The sequence below is a fragment of the Trifolium pratense genome, linkage group LG4 (assembly GCF_020283565.1).
Source record: "Trifolium pratense cultivar HEN17-A07 linkage group LG4, ARS_RC_1.1, whole genome shotgun sequence".
NCBI lineage: Eukaryota > Viridiplantae > Streptophyta > Magnoliopsida > Fabales > Fabaceae > Trifolium > Trifolium pratense.
The window spans coordinates 36389081-36411769 of NC_060062.1; the positions used below are offsets into that span (position 1 = coordinate 36389081).

General features: G+C 34.2%; 1 protein-coding gene and 2 pseudogenes across 1 annotated transcript; 1 reads left to right on the forward strand and 2 right to left on the reverse strand.

Annotated features, from left to right (window-relative positions):
* Positions 1 to 472: 472 nt before the first annotated feature.
* Positions 473 to 1618, forward strand: LOC123922587. The gene has a single exon (XM_045975288.1). The coding sequence runs from the start codon at positions 473 to 475 to the stop codon at positions 1616 to 1618; it is 1146 nt and encodes a 381-aa protein (XP_045831244.1).
* A 296-nt stretch (positions 1619 to 1914) lies between these two features.
* LOC123922588 lies at positions 1915 to 4230 on the reverse strand (annotated as a pseudogene).
* On the reverse strand, positions 3364 to 6335 carry LOC123922589 (annotated as a pseudogene).
* Positions 6336 to 22689: the final 16354 nt, after the last annotated feature.

Genomic DNA, 22689 nt, shown 5'->3' on the forward strand with positions numbered 1-22689 from the left:
GTAATAACTTTTTGATACATGTTGTTTTCTTTCTTTGTTTTTTTATGAATTTTTTGTATTATATGAAATACTTTTCTATTGGTTATTAATGGACGTGGTTGACTGTTTAGTGTGCATCTTTATGTTAAATTAAGTTTGTTTTGTTTTTTATTTTTGACAATTTTCATGTTAATAATGTGACATTGATATTAGGGTTTATAAATTCATCTCTCTTTCTCTTAATTAGTATGCTATATTTTCTATATATTTTATTAAGATCATGGTTTTATTTATCTGTTTTTGAAAAAGATATATTATTGTTGTTGTTTATAATTATTGTGTTAAAGATATAATTACATAATATCATACCAAGTTCTTTATTTTATTGTTTACGTTATGTATGTAAAATATGTATTGGATGTTTTAGGTTTATTTTTATTTTTCCATCAAAAAAGTTTTGTTATTCATAATTTTGATATTCGAATTTGTAGAAATGGGTCGTGGGAGTGGAAAAGTAACCTTGAAACACATTCAAAATGAGAAAGTTCGTACATCAGCTTTCAATCAGAGAAGTAAAGGATTAACAAAAAAAGTATCAGAGTTTTCTAACAACTTTGAAGTTGAAGCTTTCTTAATTGTGTACGGTGGTGATCGTGACGGTAAACCCATGACTTGGCCACAAGACCCCAGAACACTACGATCCATGCTTACAAAATATGAGCAACAAAAGAATGAGACAACTCCAACGAAATTTGAAGCGAAAGACTATTTTGCAAATAAGAAGAATGCGGTTGAAGCTGAGATATTGAGAGTGCGCAAAAAGATCACAAAGAACAAATATCCAACCTGGGGTAGATGTTTTAACAATTTGGAAGGGGAGCAACTCAAAGGTTTCATCAACTTTGTAGATCTCAAGATTCAGTGTTGTGACGAAAGAATTAACATGTTGAAAAATATGGAACAGAGTGATCAAACTAGTTTCAGGGAAAACACTGCTCATATGCCAGATAATGTTACCTCTCCACAAGCAAGCCAACCTGATGATACTCTGAAACAACTTGTTAGTATTAATGACATGATGGATTTCACGGATGTTATAGAGTGGGATGATCCAATGCCTCAAAATAATGTTTTCTCCTCACATTCAAGTGAACTTGATGACATGCATAGCATTCCTCAAATGCAAACTATCTCTGCTCCTTTGAAGTCACTTGATAATATTAATGACATGGTGGATTTCAGCGATGTTATAGAGTGGGATGATCTAATGCCTCAAAATAATGGTTTCTCCTCACATTCAAGTGAACTTAATGTCATGGATAGCATTCCTCAAATGCAACCTATCTCTGCTCCTTTGAAGTCACTTGATAATATAAGTTTGCCTTTAACTTCATCAACAAGTCAACTTGGTGAGTTTGTGAAGTTGGATGATCTAATGGATAAATCTGATCAGGACTGGGCTAGTCAACTTGTGGATTTGGATGACTGGGCTTCTAATAAGCTAGATGATGATGATGGTATTGTGAATTGGCTAAGGCAACCTGATGTGTTTGAATGGCAAGATATTTCCTTTTCATCTGAAATTGAACAACAATGTGCAGCTTTGGATGTCTTTTCCCAATCAATATATGGATTTTAAATACACTTGTAGCTTGACCATATTTTTCCTTTTTCAATTGTTGTCTTTAAAGTTATTGACAGTGACATGATATTTTCCTTTTTGTACACTTTATGATATAATATCTACATCTGTTAGCAACTGTACATCATTCATATAATGTTAATTTGCATCCAAATTCACAGGAAAACCGCCCTTTGTAGGGAATACGAGTGAATCGCTGAATTGTAACCCACTTGACTTAACTGCCTGAATATTAATGTAGTTGGAAGGGTCATTCTCTTGTATGACTACGACCTAACACAAAGTTTGTATGAAAACAGTTAGCATATGACAGTAAAACATACTCATAGGTAATAATTTTAACAAATAAAAGTGATCGAATGTAAACTATATGTGTTGGTGTCATATCAGATACTGGACAGAGGTTCAATCTAATACCGAACAGACAATGTTTTCCGATCAAAATATAAGCAACATACGCCTTTAACTTGAATTTTGGAAATGGTTCACAACGGCATAAGTCAATTGCTTGAATTCAAGCATAAGTCAAACTTTTTCACTATTAAACTTCTCCCACTTTTTCCCATTGAATGTCTGCAAAACCGGACGTATCAGTGAGTTTGACACTTGGGAAAAACTAGCCTTTTACAAGTCACCATTTCCATAATAAATGCCAGAATATCATCAACTGCTAAACTAATTTTAATAAGATAACAAAAAGGGCAGAAAACAAGACAACAAGACCATTTTCAATGAGCAGCAGAATGATAAAAGAATATGCTAAAAAACAATACTGAACCAAACCTCGGAAGAATGGAAAGAGAAGTGAGGGTGACAGCATGCTGATAAATGCATAACCGACATTGCATTGCATTTATTCTACAATTGAGGGGAAAAAGAAATCAGCCTCACAAATTATAAGAACTCAGGGGATCAAACAACAACTCCACAAGAAAAATAAATAGCTCATTATTTCAACAAGCACAACAAATACCTTAAAGTCAATTGGTATATAGAGAAAATCATAGGTGCCCTTGTGATATTCATCAATAGCAGCTAACAACATTTTTGAGGTATAAACAAAGTTATCATCTGGGCATCTAGTGAAAAAAGCAAAGTTATTAATAAACAAGCATTGATATGAGTTAATTGTTCATACTTATTTGCGATCTGTAGTCCTCGTATCTTCACCACTTTTGATTTTATCCAAGTCTAGCTGAAATAGCTTCTTGCTGTCAACTTGGCTGCCATTGTTATCAATCCTTCTACTCCTAACACGGTCAGATAAACTATCCATAGCAGTAGGTAGAAGTCCTGGATAAGGACTATTACTTAAAAACACAGGGCTAAGTATAGGAGAAGATCTCATGCTGAAGTTTGATGAACAATTATCAGGCATATTTCTTCGAATAGAAACACCGACATTACCAGAAATGCAGCATTAAGCATGTAATTTCCTTCATTGTTCCCTAGACTCACCCCACTATATCCAACATTATTCATCAATGAAGTTTCAGATGACTTCAGGAAAAAACCGAAGTGCCTCTCAAAAGGCAAACCTGATGGAGAAGAACCAACGTGATGATGGTGATGTTGCTGGGACGAACTGACAAAGGAATTGCTCTGACTTGAGTTTGGGAAAACATGACTCGTTCCATTCGATGTACTAAGATGATGTCCCATGGATGGTCTTTGCCTAGCCGAAGATTTGGTTTGCGCTGAAGATAAGTTTGGACTTCCCCATAGAAACTGTGGAGCAGTCAAAGTTTCCACTGAAGACATCTTTTTGATGGTGATGCACCAAACGAGGACAAAGTTCCATGATATTGACTAAATTTTGGCTCTGGAGGTGAATGTGAGTTCAAAGTATAGATCCAGAAGATGAACTCGTATTGGTAAATATGTGGTCTCCATGACTACTCCTTCCTTTACAAGAGTTGTGGCCTTCACTGTGTTAGATACCTGTGGTTGCAAAATTGAAGCTAATCCAGGTAAATTAGAGCGGGTTTTTGGGCTCATGATACTGGCAATGAACTCTGCTCGACAGGGCTGCTGAACTGTAACCAACTAGTCGGAGTACCTTTGCATATTCACGGGGAAAAATCTATTTCAAAAACTAAAATAACTATTTTCTCATTCATTACTTATTCCCGAAAAAAAAAATCAATAGACCAACAGAAACATTGAGTGAAATGCACGGGGAGAAGATGAATTATAAATATTCATGAAAGCACGCTTTCGATAAGATAAGCCCCCCATATTCATGAAAGCACGTGAAACTTGCATCCTGCATCATAAGAAATAAATTCATTTTTTTCAGCACATTGACTTTCAAACTGAAGAAAATAACTTAAATGTGTGAAATGGACAACCTTACATTGAACATCTCAATGATCACATCAGATTTCCAATTACAGTCCCATATTTTAAAGAAGATCATACTTAACTGCAGAAGGGTAAAAAGAAAGATTATGTGAATCAATAATGTTAGGAGTAGATCTCATTCTGAAATTTGATGAACCATTATCAGGCGTATTTCTTGGAATAGAAACACCGGCATTACCAGAAACGCCGGCATTAAGCATGTAATTTCCATCATTGTGTCCTAGACTCATCCCGCTATTAGCCATATGATTATTCTGATGTCTTTATTTCAAATAAGCACTTGTTTTCAAAAGTATTTATACAATAGAGGAACATAGAAGGATGTCTTCGCCAAAACGCTCCAAGCTTCTGAAGCTAGCTAGCAAAATACTTTATGATACAAAATCTACATCTGTAAGCAACTCTACATCTTTCATATAATGTTAATTTGCATCCAAATTAACAGACAAATGTTGTAACTCATTTGAAAGGGTCATTCATTCTCTTGTATGACTATGAACTAACACAAAGTTTGTATGACCACAGTTAGCGTATGACAGTAAAACATACACATAGGTAATAATTTTAACAAATAAAAGTGATCGAATGTAAACTATACTACGTGTTAGTGTCATATCAGATACCGGACAGAGGTTCAATCTAAAGCGTTGGTACTATATAGAAAAAGAAAGAAAGAAAACAATTGAGCTGGCAACAAAACCATCAGAAAAAAAAAAGTGCTACAAAAATACTGTATCAGATATCAATTACCAATGAACAGACAAATGTTATCTGATCAAAATATAAGAAAAATTCACCTTTTTAACTTGAATTTTGGAAATGGTTCACAAGGGTATTCTTCCCTTGGATTCAAGCATAAGTCAAACTTTTTCACTAAGTATTAAACTTCTCCCACTTTTTCCCATTGAATGTCTGCAAAACCGGACATATCAGTGAGTTTGACACTTGGGAAAAACTAGCCTTTTACAAGTCACCATTTCCTTAATAAATGCTAAAATATCATCAACCGCTAAACTAATTTTAATAAGTTAACAAAAAGGGCAGAAAACAAGATCCCCAAACAAGGCCATTTTCATTCAGCAGCAGAACGATAAAAGATTATGCTAAAAAACTTACTGAGCCAAAACCTCAAAGAATGGAATAATAAGTGAGGGTGACAGCATGTTGATAAGTTCATAACCGACATTGCATTTATTCTGCAATTGAGGGGGAAAATATATCAGCCTCACAAATTATAAGAAATCAGGGATCAAACAACAACTCATCTAGAAAAATAAAATAGCTCATTAAATTCAACTAGCACAACAAATATCTTAATTGGTAGATAGAGAAATTATAGGTGCCCTTGTGATATTCATCAATGGCAGCTAACAACGTTTTTGAGGTGTATCTGGAAGTAAATGATAATAAACAAAGTTATCATCTGGGCATCTAGTGAAAAAAGCAAAGTTATTAATAATAAACAAGCATTCCTATGAGTTAATCATTCATACTTATTTGTGATATTCTTTATCATCAATGTAGTCCTCGCCACTTTTGATCTTATCCAAGTTGAGCTGAAATAGCTTCTTGTTGTTAACATGGCTACCATAGTTACCAATCCATCTACTCCTAACACGGGCAGATAAACTCTCCATAGCAGTAGGTAGAAGTCCTGGATAAGGACCATTACCTAAAAACACAGGGCTAATCATAGGAGAAGATCTCATTCTGAAATTTGATAAACCATTATCAGGTATATTTCTCGGAATAGAAACACCGGCATTACCAGAAACGCCGGCATTAACCATGTAATTCCCATCATTGTGGCCTAGATTCATCCCACTATAGCCAATATTATTCATCAATGAAGTTTCAGATGACTTGGGGAAAAAACCAAAGTGCCTTACAAAAGGAAAACCTAATAGAGACGAACCAACGTGATGATGGTGATGCCGCTGGGACGAACTGACAAAGGAATTCCTCTGAGTTGAGTATGGGAAAGCATGGCTCGTTCCATTCGATGTACTAAGGTGATGTCCCATGGATGGTCTATGCCAAGCCGGTGGTTTGGTTTGCGCTGAAGATAAGGTTGGACTTCCCCATAGAAACTGTGGAGCATTGATTCAAGGTTTCCACTGAAGACTCATTTGATTTCGTTGCACTAAACGAGGACAAAGTTCCACGATATTGACTAAATTTTGGCTCTGGAAGTGAATGTGTGTTGAAAGTAGATCCAGTAGATGAACTCAGTATTAGTAAATATGTGGCCTCCATGACTATTCCTTCCTATATCCTTGCCAACTGCCAAGAGTTGTGGCCTTCCCTGTGTTAGATACCATGTGGTTGCAAAATTGAAGCTAATCCGGGTAAATTAGAGAGGGTTGTTGGGCTCATGATACTGGCAATGAACTCTACTCGACCGGGCTGCTGAACTGTAACCAACTAGTCAGAGTACCCTTGCGTGTGCACGAAGAAAAATCTATTTCAAAGACTAAAATGACTATTTCCTCATTCATTATCCCGAAAAATAAAATCAATAGACCAACAGAGACGTTGAGTGAAATGCACAGGGAGAAGATGAATTATAAATATTCATGAAAGCACACTTCCGATAAGCCGCCCATATTCATGAAAGTTGCATCCTGCATTATAAGAAATAAATGCATTTTTTCCAGCACATTGACTTTCAAACTGAAGAAAATAACTTAAATGTGTGAAATGGACAACCTTACACTGAACATCTCCATGACCACATCAGATTTCCTATTACAGTCCCATATTTAACTGCAGCAGGATAAAAAGAAAGATTATGTGAATCAATAATGTTACTAAGATGATTCAAACAAAGCGAATGAAACAGATAACCTTGCATTAGATTAAATATAAGATGACAATTAAAGATGAAATATTTAGTGGCAGATTTGGGCATAAGAGGTAAATTATCCTCACTAACATGAACAAGGGAAAAAGGTATCAAATTATCTTCTGTCTTTGTGAGACAATTTCGAATCAACTCTCGTTCTGAAACAAATGCGAATGAAAATTAGAGATTTCAAAAAAGAAAGAAACTCAATAATAAAAGTACAAAATTTGAGCCTACATGTCTCTATATTGATAACAAACTTGTTCAACTCATTTTGTGCAAAATTATGCAGCAGCCTAGTATCCACCTAAAATGTCAAAGGCAAGCCTTAATAACAAAGTTAATTTGGTTCCTTGATTAAACACATAACCACATATACTCCTAGCCCATCATTATATTTCTTCTCTAGCCCATCTCGTGTATTCCTATGCTCTTAATATCAATGTTCTAACATGATTTGCAGAAAACTACATAAACTCCTAGGTTTCTTAACTTATTGATTTTTGGCTATACATTAAAATATTTCCCTAAAGGCATATACTAACAAAAATTTATATCTTCTTAACTCTTGAGCAATTTACCACTGTCTTTTGCTGTTACAATATCAACATGCACTTGGCAATTTAAGTTATCTTTCAATTGATACATAATAAATAATATACATCGATACAACATTAGACTCATGAAACTTACAATAGACTCGATATGTGATTCAATCGTGTTCCGTGGATAGCAAGAAAAGTCCTACTTAATACATCTCATGAAATTTGCATATATGATTTCATATAAGAGCACAAATATTAAAGATAAGATAAAAGGGCAAAAAATAAAACCACAAAGCCATCGGTTTTGCTTATTGAGAAATTTCCTCAAACACTTTGTGAGCGTTCACTTTCACAATAAATAAATTAAATCCAAAATATAAATGACATTCAAACCATTCCTTTTTTACTTCAAACAAAGAAATCGTTTAAATACATAAAAGAAATTTCTTCAAGAATTATAAAATCAAAGGATTGAGAATAAAGCAATTTTCATGAAAGTATAAACATTCAAACCTGTGAGATGACAACACAGTCTTCATTCAAACCTGACTTTGTGAGGCAGGGGTATATGGGGATTCTTTGTATGAGGAGCTGACTCCATTTTTTTTTTTTGTGAGCGAACTTGATTTATGTTTATTGGGATGGGTTTAATTGTGTTTTGTCTTCATGCATAAACAAATGTGGTGGGAAAATTCAAATATTTGAATTTTTTTTTTTTCACCACTAGTTGAATCTGGTTCGGGGGTCAGTTCTGACATCAAGTGGTTTCAGCTCCCTTCCGATCGCAGTTGCGGGGGATCGAATCGCGATCCTCCCTACCAAGTTCAGCGCCAATCACCACCGGACCAACTAATGATTGATTAAATTTTTGCTTTGTCATAATAATTTTTTACTTGAGGTAAATGTGAGTTGTTCTTGTTTGATAGTGCTTGTTAGATTAATTTGGTAAAAGAATTTAAAATTGAAGTGATGATTTGGCACTAAGGTGGCTAGGTGATGACAGTGACACGTAGGAAAAATTCCTTAAACTAATTCTTACTCCCTCCGTCCCAAAAAGAATGACTCATTTTGAATATATGCACTATTCATATATATTGTTTTGACCATATTTTTCTACTAATAAATAAAAATAAATATTAACATATAAGATGTTGTTAGATTCGTCTCGATGAGTATTTTCAAAATATCAATTTTTTATAATTTTTACTATTATACAATTAAAGATATTAGTCGCCAAAGTTATGCATTGGCATGCGTGTTTCGGTCAACTGAGTCATTCTTTTTGGGACGGAGGGAGTAGTTTGTATATTATTAAAATTAAAATTAATATTAAGATGTCTCCGTAAGCTTACTTCAGTTAGTATGGACATTGTACTTATATGTGCAGAGCTGGGGTTCGAACCTCAAACACTTCACTTATTCACTTTTAAAGTAAATTTTCTTGCCACAAAATTACTTAAACAAAATAATAATAATAATAATAATAATAATAATAATAATAATAACAACAACAACAACGTGATGTATGAATGACCTAGGTACCTAAAGTTGAGACTTACATGGCCATAACCCTAAATAATATATATTTGAGCACGAGAAAAAAATACATAATAAATAATTTAGTCACATTTTGTAAAAAAAAATATAATTTAGTCACATCATTTAATATTAATTAATCATTTTATCTTTTACTTTTTTTGAATTTATGTGTGTGTGTCTAACATGTATTATTTATAATGATTGTGCCTAACCAAATATTTCTCCTTAAAGTCTGAGAAATTCTAACTTGGGCACAATCTGAAATCATTTATATTTAGGCACAAAAAAATTAAAGATAAATAATTTAGTCATATCATATAATATTAATCAATTTTTTTATCTTTTATTTTTACGTATGTGTGTATGTGTGTCTAAGAATAAATAATTTAGGCTTATGCCTAGCTAACAATAGCTCTGTGTGTATGTGTGTCTAAGAATAAATAATTTAGGCTTATGCCTAGCTAACAATAGCTCCCTAAAGTCCATGATACTCAATGATGCCAATGGCACAAGGAACATTCATCTCAAAGGGACATTTAGGCATCGTTTTGTTTCCAAAGAAAGTGGGGGATGGAAAGGAGAGAGGAAAGAAAGTTTATAGGAATTTGGGCTTGCACCCCGCCGTTTGGTTGCATTGTCATAGAGGAAAGAAAGCTTGATTTTGGTGGACCCCATGCCCAAAACCTTTCCGCCCAAGATTGAGAAGAAAGTTGAAAAGAGGCATCCAACTGATTAAAATGACAAAATAGTCCTTAATTTTTTATACATGTTTATTGCATAGTCAAGTTCTCTACTGTAATTTTTTTATTTTTTAATTAATTTGCTCAGCCATTCAATTGTTTACGTACCTTCACTATTCTATTTTTATTTTATTAATTATTATTATATATAGTTGCTTTTATTTTGCACTCTTTGCTAATTTTTTATTACATAATTTCATTTTAATGTGAGGACATTTATGTCATTTACTAAATACACATATTTCTTTCCTTTCACTTTCTTATACTTTCATTCACACCAAAGAACTAAATAATCATCTTACTTTCCATTCATTTTCAACTTACTTTCTTTCCTTTAACAATTTTTTTTCTCACTTTCTTTCCTTTAACTTTCTTCTATAATCCAAACATACCATTAGTAAAACTCAATACATGAATACAATGGCTTTGTTGCGGGTAAGAGGTTCTGGTTAGGGATGACAAAAAAAACCAAACCCGAGAGACCCACCCGAACTCAAACCCAAGTCAACGTGCGAAATCCGATTTGACTGGGTTTGGGTTTGGGTTCGGGTGACACCCGATTATATGGGTGTGGGTTTGGTATCAGTCAAACCCACACCTGAAACTCATACACCCACCCGAAATATTTTATAATTACCTAATTACCCCCATAGTCTCCCTCAATTTCCTTGGAAAACCTTAAATTGTAGTTGTAATTTAATTTCTTGAAAGTCTATGTTTGAATTTCCTTTGAAGACTTTAATTTTAGTTGTAATTTAATTCAAAGTCTATGTTGGAATTTAATTTCTTAAATTTGCAAATTATTTTCAAATGTGCTACGGGTTTGGGTTTGGGTGAAAAAAACCCGAACCCAATGGGTGTGGGCGTGAGTGTTGTTTTGTCACCCGAACATCTTTTGGGTTTGAGTTTGGGTTTGGGTGATGATTTCGGGTGTGGGTTTGGTAAGTGTCAAACCCGCACCCATGGGCGCCCGTTGTCATCCCTAGTTCTGGTCTAGGGGTGGTACTCCCCTCCTTTTCTTTTTTTTTTTTGAAAAGAAAAGGTGTTTACTCATATATTTGAATTTAATTTGAAGATAAGTTTAAACATATTTCCTCACTTTCACAATAATTGACTTATTAAAAAATCGTGGTATATTCATTTTATTTTTTTAACTATATTCTCTAATTAATATTGTGTATTTCACTTACACTAGACGCTTACCCGTGCGATGCACGGGTCTTATGCTCTATTTTATATTATAATGTCAAAAAATTATTTGTATAAGTAGTAATTTCAAATTGAAATAATTGGTTATCAAAATAATAGTAACAATAAAAGTTATCTAAATGTGATATAGATGTTAAATATGTGTTTATACATTTAAAAAACTTATTTATTTATACATCACATTTGAAGTTACTTTGGTATTTTCTTCGTTAACATTGGTTAGCAATATCTTTAACTCATTCTTTAAAATAACTTTGGAAATGACAACATATAATTGACCATGAAAAACAATTGACGTTGAATAAGGCATGATTATGAGTTGGATAAACTACTTTATTATTGAATTTGTCATTTATATTAATTTGAAACTCATTGGAGCAACGATAAACCAACTTAACTCATACTCAAAATCGAATATGATAAAAATCATGCGGTGCATACCAACCATTAGTAATTTTTTTTTTTACTAACATTAGGAAGTAGTCCTAACAATCGACCAACTCCTTATATACACAAAGAATAGACAAATTTTGAACATTAACTATTTTGAACAAAAAACAATAAAATACACAAAATAATAAAATTAAAAAAAATTAAAATGGATAAAAACCCAAAACAATAATAATAATAATAATAATTATAATTATAATTATAATTATAATTATAATTAGTACCACACATTAAATGGATGTAAGTGATGTGGCTAAATGAAAGGTTTTGATTGGTTTGTGGATTAGGGTTTAGATAGACAATTGGACAACTATCTAGGATTTATGTATATAGATTTCAATATTTTTCGCTTTATATATATGAAAATAACAAATACAACGTAAAATATCATTTTATCTCTTTCTTTAATTAATATAATATTTCTAGTATGTGTAAATGTTGTTGTATGACTCATATAGTATGAGTGCACACTCGAGGTTGATCGTTCGAGCTGGTGATGTGAATTTTACGCTTAGTGTTTGGATTTCCAATTCTATAGTCATACGATCCTTCTTCAAATTAAGAAGAGGTACCTGTAAAAACACTCTTGTGTTACTATAGTCTTAGATGTTGGACAAGATGAAGCGTTTTTCTTATAGGTGATTGAAGACGATGAGTGTTACTTTCAGTAGCGGACCTAGGGGTGGGCTGAGGTAGGCCACGGTCCACCCCCAACCCCAATTTTTTTTTTATATATATAGAGTATTAATTTAAATGTATTATTAATGATTTTAAATCACTCGGTATACATATTTGTACAAATATTAATGTAAATATTAATTTAGAGTTTATTATTGATGACTATAAGTAACTCGGTACACATATTAGTTTAAGTATTCGTGTAAATATTAGTTCATAATTAATTGCATTTATAGTATTAGATAAAATTAGCAATTGAACTAGCATATATAAATATGAAATGACATATATTTAATTTTTTAAGTCCCGTATTTTCACATTTGTTGCAATTTTAGTCATATTTCAATTTTTTTCTTTTTTTTTCCCGTAAAAAATGTGAATTTTGGTCTGAAATTCGATATTTCATCTTTAGATTTAATGTGGGAGACAATAAATCACCTTTATGACAAAAATCATAATTTTTAGAGTAAAAGTATAGATTGTTGGTACAAAAACTATAAGATATGAAAATAGAGGACAAAAAATTCAATTTGAAAATAGATTGACTATTTTTCGGCCCACCCACAATATTTTTTCTGGTTCCGCCACTGGTTACTTTAGTCTCAAACTACCATAGAAGGTGGTATAGTCATTTGTTATGTTTGAGCATTGTATAATTGATTATTTTTTCTTTCTTTGACTATTTGTAAACTTTGATAGGCTACCTTGACACACCTTGTGTTGAGGAGGTTGTTTGTTAATATATTTCATTTTAGTTTTTTTTTTATTTAAAAAAAAACACTCTTGTGTCAAAGTAAGACATGGTGTGAATAGATAACAAGTGATTTGAATCGTTAGTGTGCATACTTTCGGAGTGAACCGCCTATTTATAGAGTATTTGAACCGAAGAACACTCCAACTTGTTGCTATGTTTTATCTGATGATCATTGAGAATGTATTGGGAGAATATTACTAAGCTTAAAAAAAAAAAGTTTAATTAGTCTATTGGTCCCTTAAAGATATTTTAGGTTTCATAATGGTCCCTTAAAAAAAAAAAACTCAGAATGGTCCCTTAAAGAAAAAAAGACCCGGATTGGTCCCTTAAAGACATATATATTTGCCATATTGGTCCTTTCCGTTAAATTTTAACTCCAAATATAACAAAAAATTCCAATGGTTAAAATTTTAAAAATTAATAAGGTTTTTGGTAGACCACTTACACTTAATGACATCCACAATCAAGTCAATTAAAACTAACGTTTTTTGTAAAAAATTGACAGAAATGACCAATTGAGAAACAAATGTGTCTTTAAGGGACCAATCCGGACCTTTTTTTCTTTAAGGGACCATTGTGAAACCTAAAATATCTTTAAGGGACCAAAAGACTAATTAAGCAACAAAAAAAATATTTTGGTGAATATGAGACTTTCATCTTGACCAAATATGCTAGCTAAATATTTACAGTATATTTTAGGTCTAAAACACTTTGATAGACCCTGATCATTACACATCAGCATCATTGAAGTCTCAATAGGTGGTGGCACATAACATGTATGAATGTGTTTCTTGACGGAATTGGTAGAGCACAACCGTGCTTTCAAAATCCTAATCTACTAGTGCTTTATTCACAAGAAATGATGTCGAGAGTAGCTTCGCGTTGCGTCATCTTTAGACTAATTGGCCGTGAATTTGTGATAGGGCTTGCTTGCTCCTTGTAGTATATATTTTCTTGATGTGACCCAAACCTTAGATGTTTTCTCTCCCCACTGTTAGAGTGGAAGAGGGTGATAGAGATGATAGAAAGAGATTATCAAAAGCATTGATTTTATTATTGACTTTGGTACAATTTATAGAGTTTACAAATTGTACAATTACTTAACAAACAAGCTAACTAACTCTAACTGACATAGTTAGTTAGCAACTAACCAACAATCTACAAAGTAGTTATAACTAACTGTTACAACTAACTAACATCAAATACTAACTTGCAAAGCAAGTAACAAACACAATACAAACAGTGAAGACAAATGTGGTGACAGATGCTCCAACATCTGTTGCAGCATTTGGAGGGATTGAATTGCTTTCTCAACACTCCCCTTCAATTCAATTTCTCTGTCTTCACAACGCCTAACATGCTCCTTAGCTCCTTGAACCTATCAGCCCTCAGTGGCTTGGTAAGGATATCTGCAATTTGAATTTCTGTCCTGCAATGCATCACATTCAGTTTGCCTTTGCTGACTTGGTCTCTTAGAAAGTGATACTTGGTTTCAATGTGCTTTGACCTTCCATGTGCAATGGGGTTCTTTGCCAAGCTGATTGCAGATTTATTGTCAACATTCAATCTCATAGGTTTCACATAGTTGATCTTCAATTCTTCTAGTAAGGATTCAAGCCAAACTGCTTGACAAGCTGCTTGTGCTGTTGCTACATACTCAGCCTCACAACTAGATAATGCCACTATGTTCTGCTTCTTTGAAGACCATGAGATAGGTGAATTTCTGAACCTGAACCAGTAACCTGATGTGCTCCTTCTATCATCTTTGTCTCCACACCAGTCAGAGTCTGAGAAACCTTCAAGTTCAATTTGAGTTTCACTGTTGCTTGTTGGAAAAGCTAGACCATAATCCTGTGTACCCTTCAAGTATCTTAGGATCCTTTTTGCTGCAATCAAGTGAGAAGTTTTAGGCTTACTCATGAACCTACTTACTGAGCCCACTGCATAGTTAATGTCTGGTCTTGTATTGCAGATGAACCTCAAGCTGCCAACTATCTGCTTGAACAAAGTAGCATCTACTGCTTGTTCATCTTCATTTTTTGACAATTTTAAATTTGCATCCATTGGAGTTTCAGCTGCTTTGCAATTCTCCATTTGAAATCTCTTTAATACATCTTCAATGTATTTTCTCTGATGCAATACAATACCATCTGAAGCATAGTGAAATTCTAATCCAAGGAAGTAATTGAGTTTGCCCAAGTCACTCATTTCAAACTCACTTTTCAATCTCCCCTTGAATTTCTCAATGCTAGTTGTGCTGTGACCTGTAATCAGCAAATCATCTACATACAGGCAAATGACAATAGCATCTGAGATATCACTTCCCTTCATGTATACACCAAATTCAACAGTGCACTTCACAAAACCTTCCTTTTGCAGAAATTCATCAATCCTTTTATTCCAAGCTCTTGGAGCTTGTTTAAGGCCATATAAAGCTTTGTTAAGCTTATACACTTTGTTCTTTTCTGATGCAATTTCAAACCCAGGTGGTTGCAGTACATAAACCTCTTCTTCCAATGGACCATTGAGAAAAGCAGATTTTACATCCATATGGTATAGTGACCAATTGTATGAACTGGCTATTGCAATCACTAACCTGATAGTTTCCATTCTTGCTACTGGTGCATACACCTCAGTGTAATCAATTCCTTCTTGCTGAAGAAATCCTCTTGCAACCAACCTTGCCTTGTGTTTCACTATCTTGCCATCTGGATCCTTTTTCAATTTGAACACCCATTTCACACTAATAGCTTTTTTTTGTGGAGGTAGCTCAACCAATTTCCATGTGTGATTCTTTTCAATTGAATGGAGTTCTTCTTTCATTGCTGCATTCCACTTTGAACTTACTACAGCTTCTTTCCAGTTAATTGGCTCAGCATCTGCCATGAATGCTAAATGTACCAAGTCACCATCTTCATTCACTGCACTATCTGAGGTGATTTCATGATCATTAAGCCTGACAGAGGGAAATTTGTTTCTAGTTGATCTCCTTGGAGCTTGAGCAGGCACTGATGATAGTTGAATTCTATCATCATCATCACTTGATGTATGCATATCTTCTTCATGATGTGTGCCTTGATTTTGATTATCTACTGGTTGATGTGTGATTGCAGCATCATTCACTCCATCTTCCAGTTGCATTGTGACTTGTTTGTTTTCTTCTGAGCTCCATTTCCATTGTGATTTTTCATCAACAATCACATCTCTGCTAATCACAACTTTCTTATTGTTGGGATTATACATTCTGTAGGCACCTGTAGCCTCATATCCAATGAGAATCAGCTTTTCACTTTTATCATCTAGCTTTCTTCTTTTCTCATCTGGAATATGTCTGTAACACAGTGAACCAAAGATTCTTAAGTGTTTCACACTTGGTTTGTGACCTGTCCATAATTCCTCTGGTGTGTTATCCTTCAATCTCTTTGTAGGACACCTGTTCAACACATATGCTGCAGTGTTGACAGCTTCACCCCAATAGCACTTTGGTAAACCTTTACTCTTCAACATACATCTAGCCATATTGAGCAGAGTTCTATTCCTTCTTTCTGCTAAACCATTATGTTGAGGTGTGTAGGGAGCTGTTACCTCATGAGTGATACCTTTCTGAGTACAGTAAGTTTGAAATTCCTTAGAATTGTACTCTCCACCTCCATCAGTTCTGAGTACTTTTAGCTTATTTTCACTTTGTCTTTCAGCTAGTACACAAAAATTCTTGAACATTGAAAATACTTCACTCTTTTCTTTCAGCAGATAAATCCAGACTTTTCTAGTGAATTCATCAACACAAGTCATAAAGTATCTGCTACCTCCTAGAGTTGGAACTTCAATTGGTCCACACACATCAGAATGGACTACATCAAGTGGTTGTTTTGACCTAGAGTATACTGAACTCTTAAATGAATTCCTGGGTTGCTTGCTTACAAAGCAACCTTCACACAACTTCTCTGGTGTGTGAATCAGTGGTAACCCTACAACCATCTTCTTATTACACAAGTGATTCAAACTTTTAAAGTTCAAATGTCCATACCTGTAATGCCACAGCCATTTCTCATCTTCAGTGATCAAACTTGAAAAACACTGAAATGCAGAAGCTTGAAGATTTACTCTGAATGTTCTATTCTTTGACAATGGAGCTTTCAGAATCAACTTGTTCTTAGGGTCAAATACTTCAATGCTGTGATCTTTTGTGGAATAATTGAACCCTTTCTCAAGTAACTGTCCAAGGCTCAACAGGTTGTGCTTCATAGATGGTACATACAGCACATCAGTGACAAAAGTGTGATTACCATTCTTCCTCTGAACCATCACTTTGCCTTTGCCCTCTACTGATACAGTGCTGTCATCTGCAAACTTCACTTTGCTTTTGAAATTTTCATCAAATTCCAATAACCAATCTCGATGACCTGTCATATGGTTTGAGCATCCAGTGTCAAGGTACCATAGCTTTGAGGTATCATTCTCTGAGTTTGAAGTCACCATCATCAAAACACCATCTGAATCTGAATCATTGTGTCTTGCATGATTTGCCTCATTCTCTTGCTTCTTCTTTCCCTTGCTTCTGCACTCAGAAGCATAGTGACCCCACTTATCACAACTATAACATTGAATCTTGCTCTTATCACCTTTCTTTCCACCATTCTTGGTTTTATGCTTTGAAGATTCAGATTGATCCTCCTCACCATTATGATGATTCTGATCATGACTGCCATCACTCTTTCCCTTATTCTTATTCCATTTATTCTTTCCCTTACCATTCTTGTTCCAAGAACCTCCATTCTTTGCATACAAAGCCTGATCTTGATTTGCCTTGTTATCTTTCCTTTCTTTTCTTTCTTGAAGCCTCTATTCATGTGCCTCAAGTGAACTGTGCAGTTCATTCACAGTCATTGTGGAAAGATCTTTGGATTCTTCAATTGCTACCACTATGTGATCGAATTGAGGGTTTAATGTTCTGAGAACCTTCTCAATTACTTGCTGATCAGATACAGTTTCACCATAGTTTTTCATTGAATTAACCAAAGTCTGCAATCTAGTAAAATACTCACCAATGGATTCCTTATCCATCATGCCTAGCAATTCATATTGCCTTCGAAGGTGTTGAAGCTTCACTTTCTTGACTTTATCTCCACCACCATGAGCATTACTGAGTATATCCCAAGCTGCCTTAGCTGTTCTAGCACCAGAAATCTTCTCAAAATTCGATGAATCTACACATTGATGAATCAAGAACAGAGCCTTACTATCTTTTTTCTTCACTTCTCTGAATGCAGTTTGTTGAGCTTCAGTCGCATTTGCTGCAAGAGGCTCAAACCCAGTACTGATGATTTCTTCAACTTCTTGATAGGTAAAGATGACATTCATCTTCACACACCATTGATCCCAATTCTTTCCATCAAGAATTGGAAGATTTGCAGGGAAACTATTGTTATTGTTCATCGTGATGAATCAATGAACAATGGAACAAGAAAGAACGAATTTTCTGTGTAAAGGGAATGGAATTGATCGAAAACCTAAAGGCTAACTGATACCACTTGTTAGAGTGGAAGAGGGTGATAGAGATGATAGAAAGAGATTATCAAAAGCATTGATTTTATTATTGACTTTGGTACAATTTATAGAGTTTACAAATTGTACAATTACTTAACAAACAAGCTAACTAACTCTAACTGACATAGTTAGTTAGCAACTAACCAACAATCTACAAAGTAGTTATAACTAACTGTTACAACTAACTAACATCAAATACTAACTTGCAAAGCAAGTAACAAACACAATACAAACAGTGAAGACAAATGTGGTGACAGATGCTCCAACATCTGTTGCAGCATTTGGAGGGATTGAATTGCTTTCTCAACACCAACCCCCGTGAATCTTTTATCCCCCTGAGTTTCCAATTTTGCCCTTGAAAAAACTTCGGTTCGTAGAAACCGAAGTTTTTTTTTGCCTTGAAAACAAATTTCGGTTTTAAAAAACCGAAATTTACTCTGAATTTGCACTAGAAAAAATTCGGTTTCTGCGAACCGAATTTTTCTACAAGGGCAAAATTGGAATATTGAGGGTATAAAAGATTCATGAGAGGGGGGAAGAGAAAACATCCAAACCTTATATAGATTTAGCCTCTTTGGCCGATACCATACCGTATTTAATGTGACCTAAACCTTATATAGATTTGGCCTCTTTTGCTGATACTAGGGTTGTGAAGGCCTGAGTCTGGACTACGATTTTTCTTCAGATTTGAGATTGGTCTACGGCCTATCAAATGTTATTTATTTTGGCGCCTGAGCCTTTTTAAAGTTTGGCCTTGTAGCCTACTTAAAAGTCTTTGTTACGTAAATGTCTCTATATATTCTTTTTAAATAGGCTAAACAGGCCTTAAAAGCCTATTTCACATTTAAATTTTTATAATTTCTTCAACATTAAGAAAAAACTAATAAAATGATTAGCACAATAATTAAAAGTTAATAAAATAACAAATATGATTAAATAATAATATATTTTTTCTTTGGCAAAAAAATAATAATAATATTATATAAATAATAATAATTAAATATAAACAGACCGGTCTGTCAAGCTTTATAAGCTTTTTTAGAAGCATAGTCTGACCTATTTATGTAAATAGACTTTTTTCAAAGTCTAAGCCTGACATTTTTAATAAACAGATCAGGTCAGACTTACACAGGCCAGACCAGACTTACACAGATCAAACCGAAGGTGCCTGTAGACCGCCCAGCCTATTCCCAACCCTAATGTGAAATAAAAGGCTTATTGTGGATAAGATGTACTATAGTTATAGTAGTATTTATTTATTATTTGCACTTGAAATAAAAGCAAAACTTTATATCCTTCACGGACAAGTATTCTAGACTTCTAGTAGCAAAAAAGAAATATACTTTGATTGAAGTGAAAGTAATTTACAAACAAGTTGCAAGCAGAGGTAGTTTACAAACAATTTGAAAAGCCACTTATTTATAAGTTAACTACTCCGTATACTCCTTAATCCTTATTATAGCACCCTTCAATAAAATTAACCATTATTAAGAAAAGTGGTTGTGATAGTGATTTTTTAAAAATATTTTGTTATTTTAAATGTTTATTTATATTTATATAATTATCGAGAAGATTGTCCCAATCAAATTAGAGATTCAATTCAAATATTTAATATAGACTCTTAGTAAAAAAACATTAAAAAGTTCAAAAAAAAAATATCTTTTATTTAAATTGTAAATAACAATAACTTATAAATAATGTCTTTATATATGTACGGTAACTTTGTGATTAAATTTTTTCTATATGTTACATGTATTGTCTCTACCAACTAAACTATATTTATAGAAACAACTTATAAATGATATTAATAGCAATTAAAAAGAGTCGACTTTAAATAATATTAGGAAAAAAAGTTTTCTTAAAAAAAACACAAAAAATAGTAAAGTGAAATTGGAAACCATTTACAAGGTTGCAACGTATGAATTTTTTATTTTGACAAAACGTATGAATTGTTATATATACATTAATTTATAAATTTGACATAAGAATTGAAAGGTTGGCTTTTTTTAATGAGGTGTACATGTAATGGGTTTGATTCTTAAGTTTTGCAAACTAAAATTATGAAGAAAAACAATAACATTAGGAAGTAGGAATCAAGGGAGGGGTGTGATGAGTAGTTCAACTGGTTGAATGAGTTGAACTAAAAGGTTAAGAAGCTAGAGGTCTAAATACAACTAGGAATCAAGGGAATGAATTGTCAGCATATGAACCTTGCACACAAACATCATACTATTCTATTACCGAACCATCAATACTCGTATGATTTTTTTTCCACCATTTTTTTTTGAAAAAGGTAAAATGAGATATATATATATATATATATATATATATATATATATATATATATATATATATATATATATATATATATATATATATATAAACTAAAAACAGCCAAAGAAAATATAAAGATCAAAATCATACAAGACCAAAACATAACAAAGGACTAGACCACCAACTATGGTAGTTTAAAGCCAAAGTAACATTTTTCGTCTTCAACCACCTATATGAAAATAGCTTGATCTTATCCACTAACTGGTGAGAAGTATTGGTTGAGCCTCTAAACAATCTGTGATTTCTTTCCGTCCAAGTAATCCAAACGCTAATAAGCCAAATAAGCTGCATAAAAGATCGGCGTGCTCGAGATCCACCAGCTGATGATGTGAAATGAACGAAATGATCCCGGATAGTAGTGGAGTCCGTCAATGAAATGTCAATCCACGTGCACACTAAAGCCCAAAGAGAACCAAAGAAGCTGCAAGAGATGAATAAGTGATGAGCCGATTTTGCCTCCCCACATCCAGCTACGCATAACTGTGCTGAAGAAGATAAGATGCCTCGTGACCAAGCTTGACTTCGTAGGTAACCTGTCACAAAGTAAACGTCACGCAAAGATGGATACCTTCAAAGGAACCTGAGGATGCCAGATAAGATGTTCTGCATCATCCATAGTAACCGAATCACGAGTAGTCAAGAGCTGATAAACTCCTCGAACAGTGTAACATGTGTTAGGATTTGGCTGCCACTGTCACCTATCTGAGTACTGTGCCTGTAAAGAAATGTTAGAAAGTAAAATCTGACACTCCCTCAACATTTCCTCCTTCCACGCCCCCAACTGCCTCCGCCATACCCAAGGCGCCCCATCCATCCCCCACCCTAAAGAGAAGATCTCAGCCACCGTACGCAATTTGGTCTCTGATAATCGCACACATAAAGGAGTCTCATCCACCCAGGTGTCAGTCCAAAACAGAGTATCTAAACCATCCCCCACCCTCCTAACAACATGTTCCCCGAACCATTCACCTCTGGCTCACCAACACCCTCCCTAATGCTCGCTATCTCTCGCCACCACAAAGACCCTCGCCGCCCTCCATCTCGCAATCTCCCTCCCTCCACCCCATAACGAGCTGCCAACACACGAAACCAAATCCCCTCTCTATCCACTAACATTCCCCAACACCATTTACCTAAAAGTGCCAAGTTAAACTCCCGCAACTGTCGTACCCCCAATCCTCCATACTCTTTCCGTAAACAAATAGTTTTTCAATTAACCCAAGTTGTTTTCCTGAAGTCCTCACACCCTCCACAAAAAAAATTAATTAAAAGAGATTCAATAGAGGAAATGATACCTGAAGGAGCTTTGAAGAAGGATAGAGCATAGACAGGTAGAGATGTCAAGACAGGTAGACTTAAGCAAAACCAGACGGCCACCAAAAGAAAGAAAGCGACTCTTCCACCCAGATAATCTATTCTTTAAACGATCCAACACCGGTTCTCAGAAGCCCAAACGCCTTGAATCACCCCTAATAGGAAGGCCCAGATAAAGGAAAGGAATTTTCCCACTTTACAACATAAAGTAGACGCAGCTTCGCCTAACCAGGATTCAGGAATATTCACCCCAACTAGCATATGTTTGTTAAAATTGACCTTCAAGCCTGACATAGTCTCAAACAACACTAGTAAAGCTTGCAGAGCCCGTACATTAGCCCAACTCTTCACCCCCAATAACAGAGTGTCATCAGCAAACTGCAAATGCGTCACTGAAATAAGATCTGACTCCCCTAATCTATACCCTACAAATAAATTACACGCTATCATAGTCTCCATCAGCGGCCAAGAGGAAATGAAAAGGAGATAACAGATCTCCTTGTCTAAGGTCTCTCTCAACATAAATTTCCACCATTAGTATCCCACCCTGCACATTTTTTGGACTAGCTAGGCCTGATTAATAGAGACAAATGAGTATAGATTCTCTCTATTTCCCAAAAGAAATTGAGATGTCCCTTATTAATAATATAAATACACGTCTTTTAAATATTGTTTGTATTATTTAAATATTTATACATAAAAAATTTAATAATTGTAGTATTCATTTAGAAATAATCCCTATTTGAGAA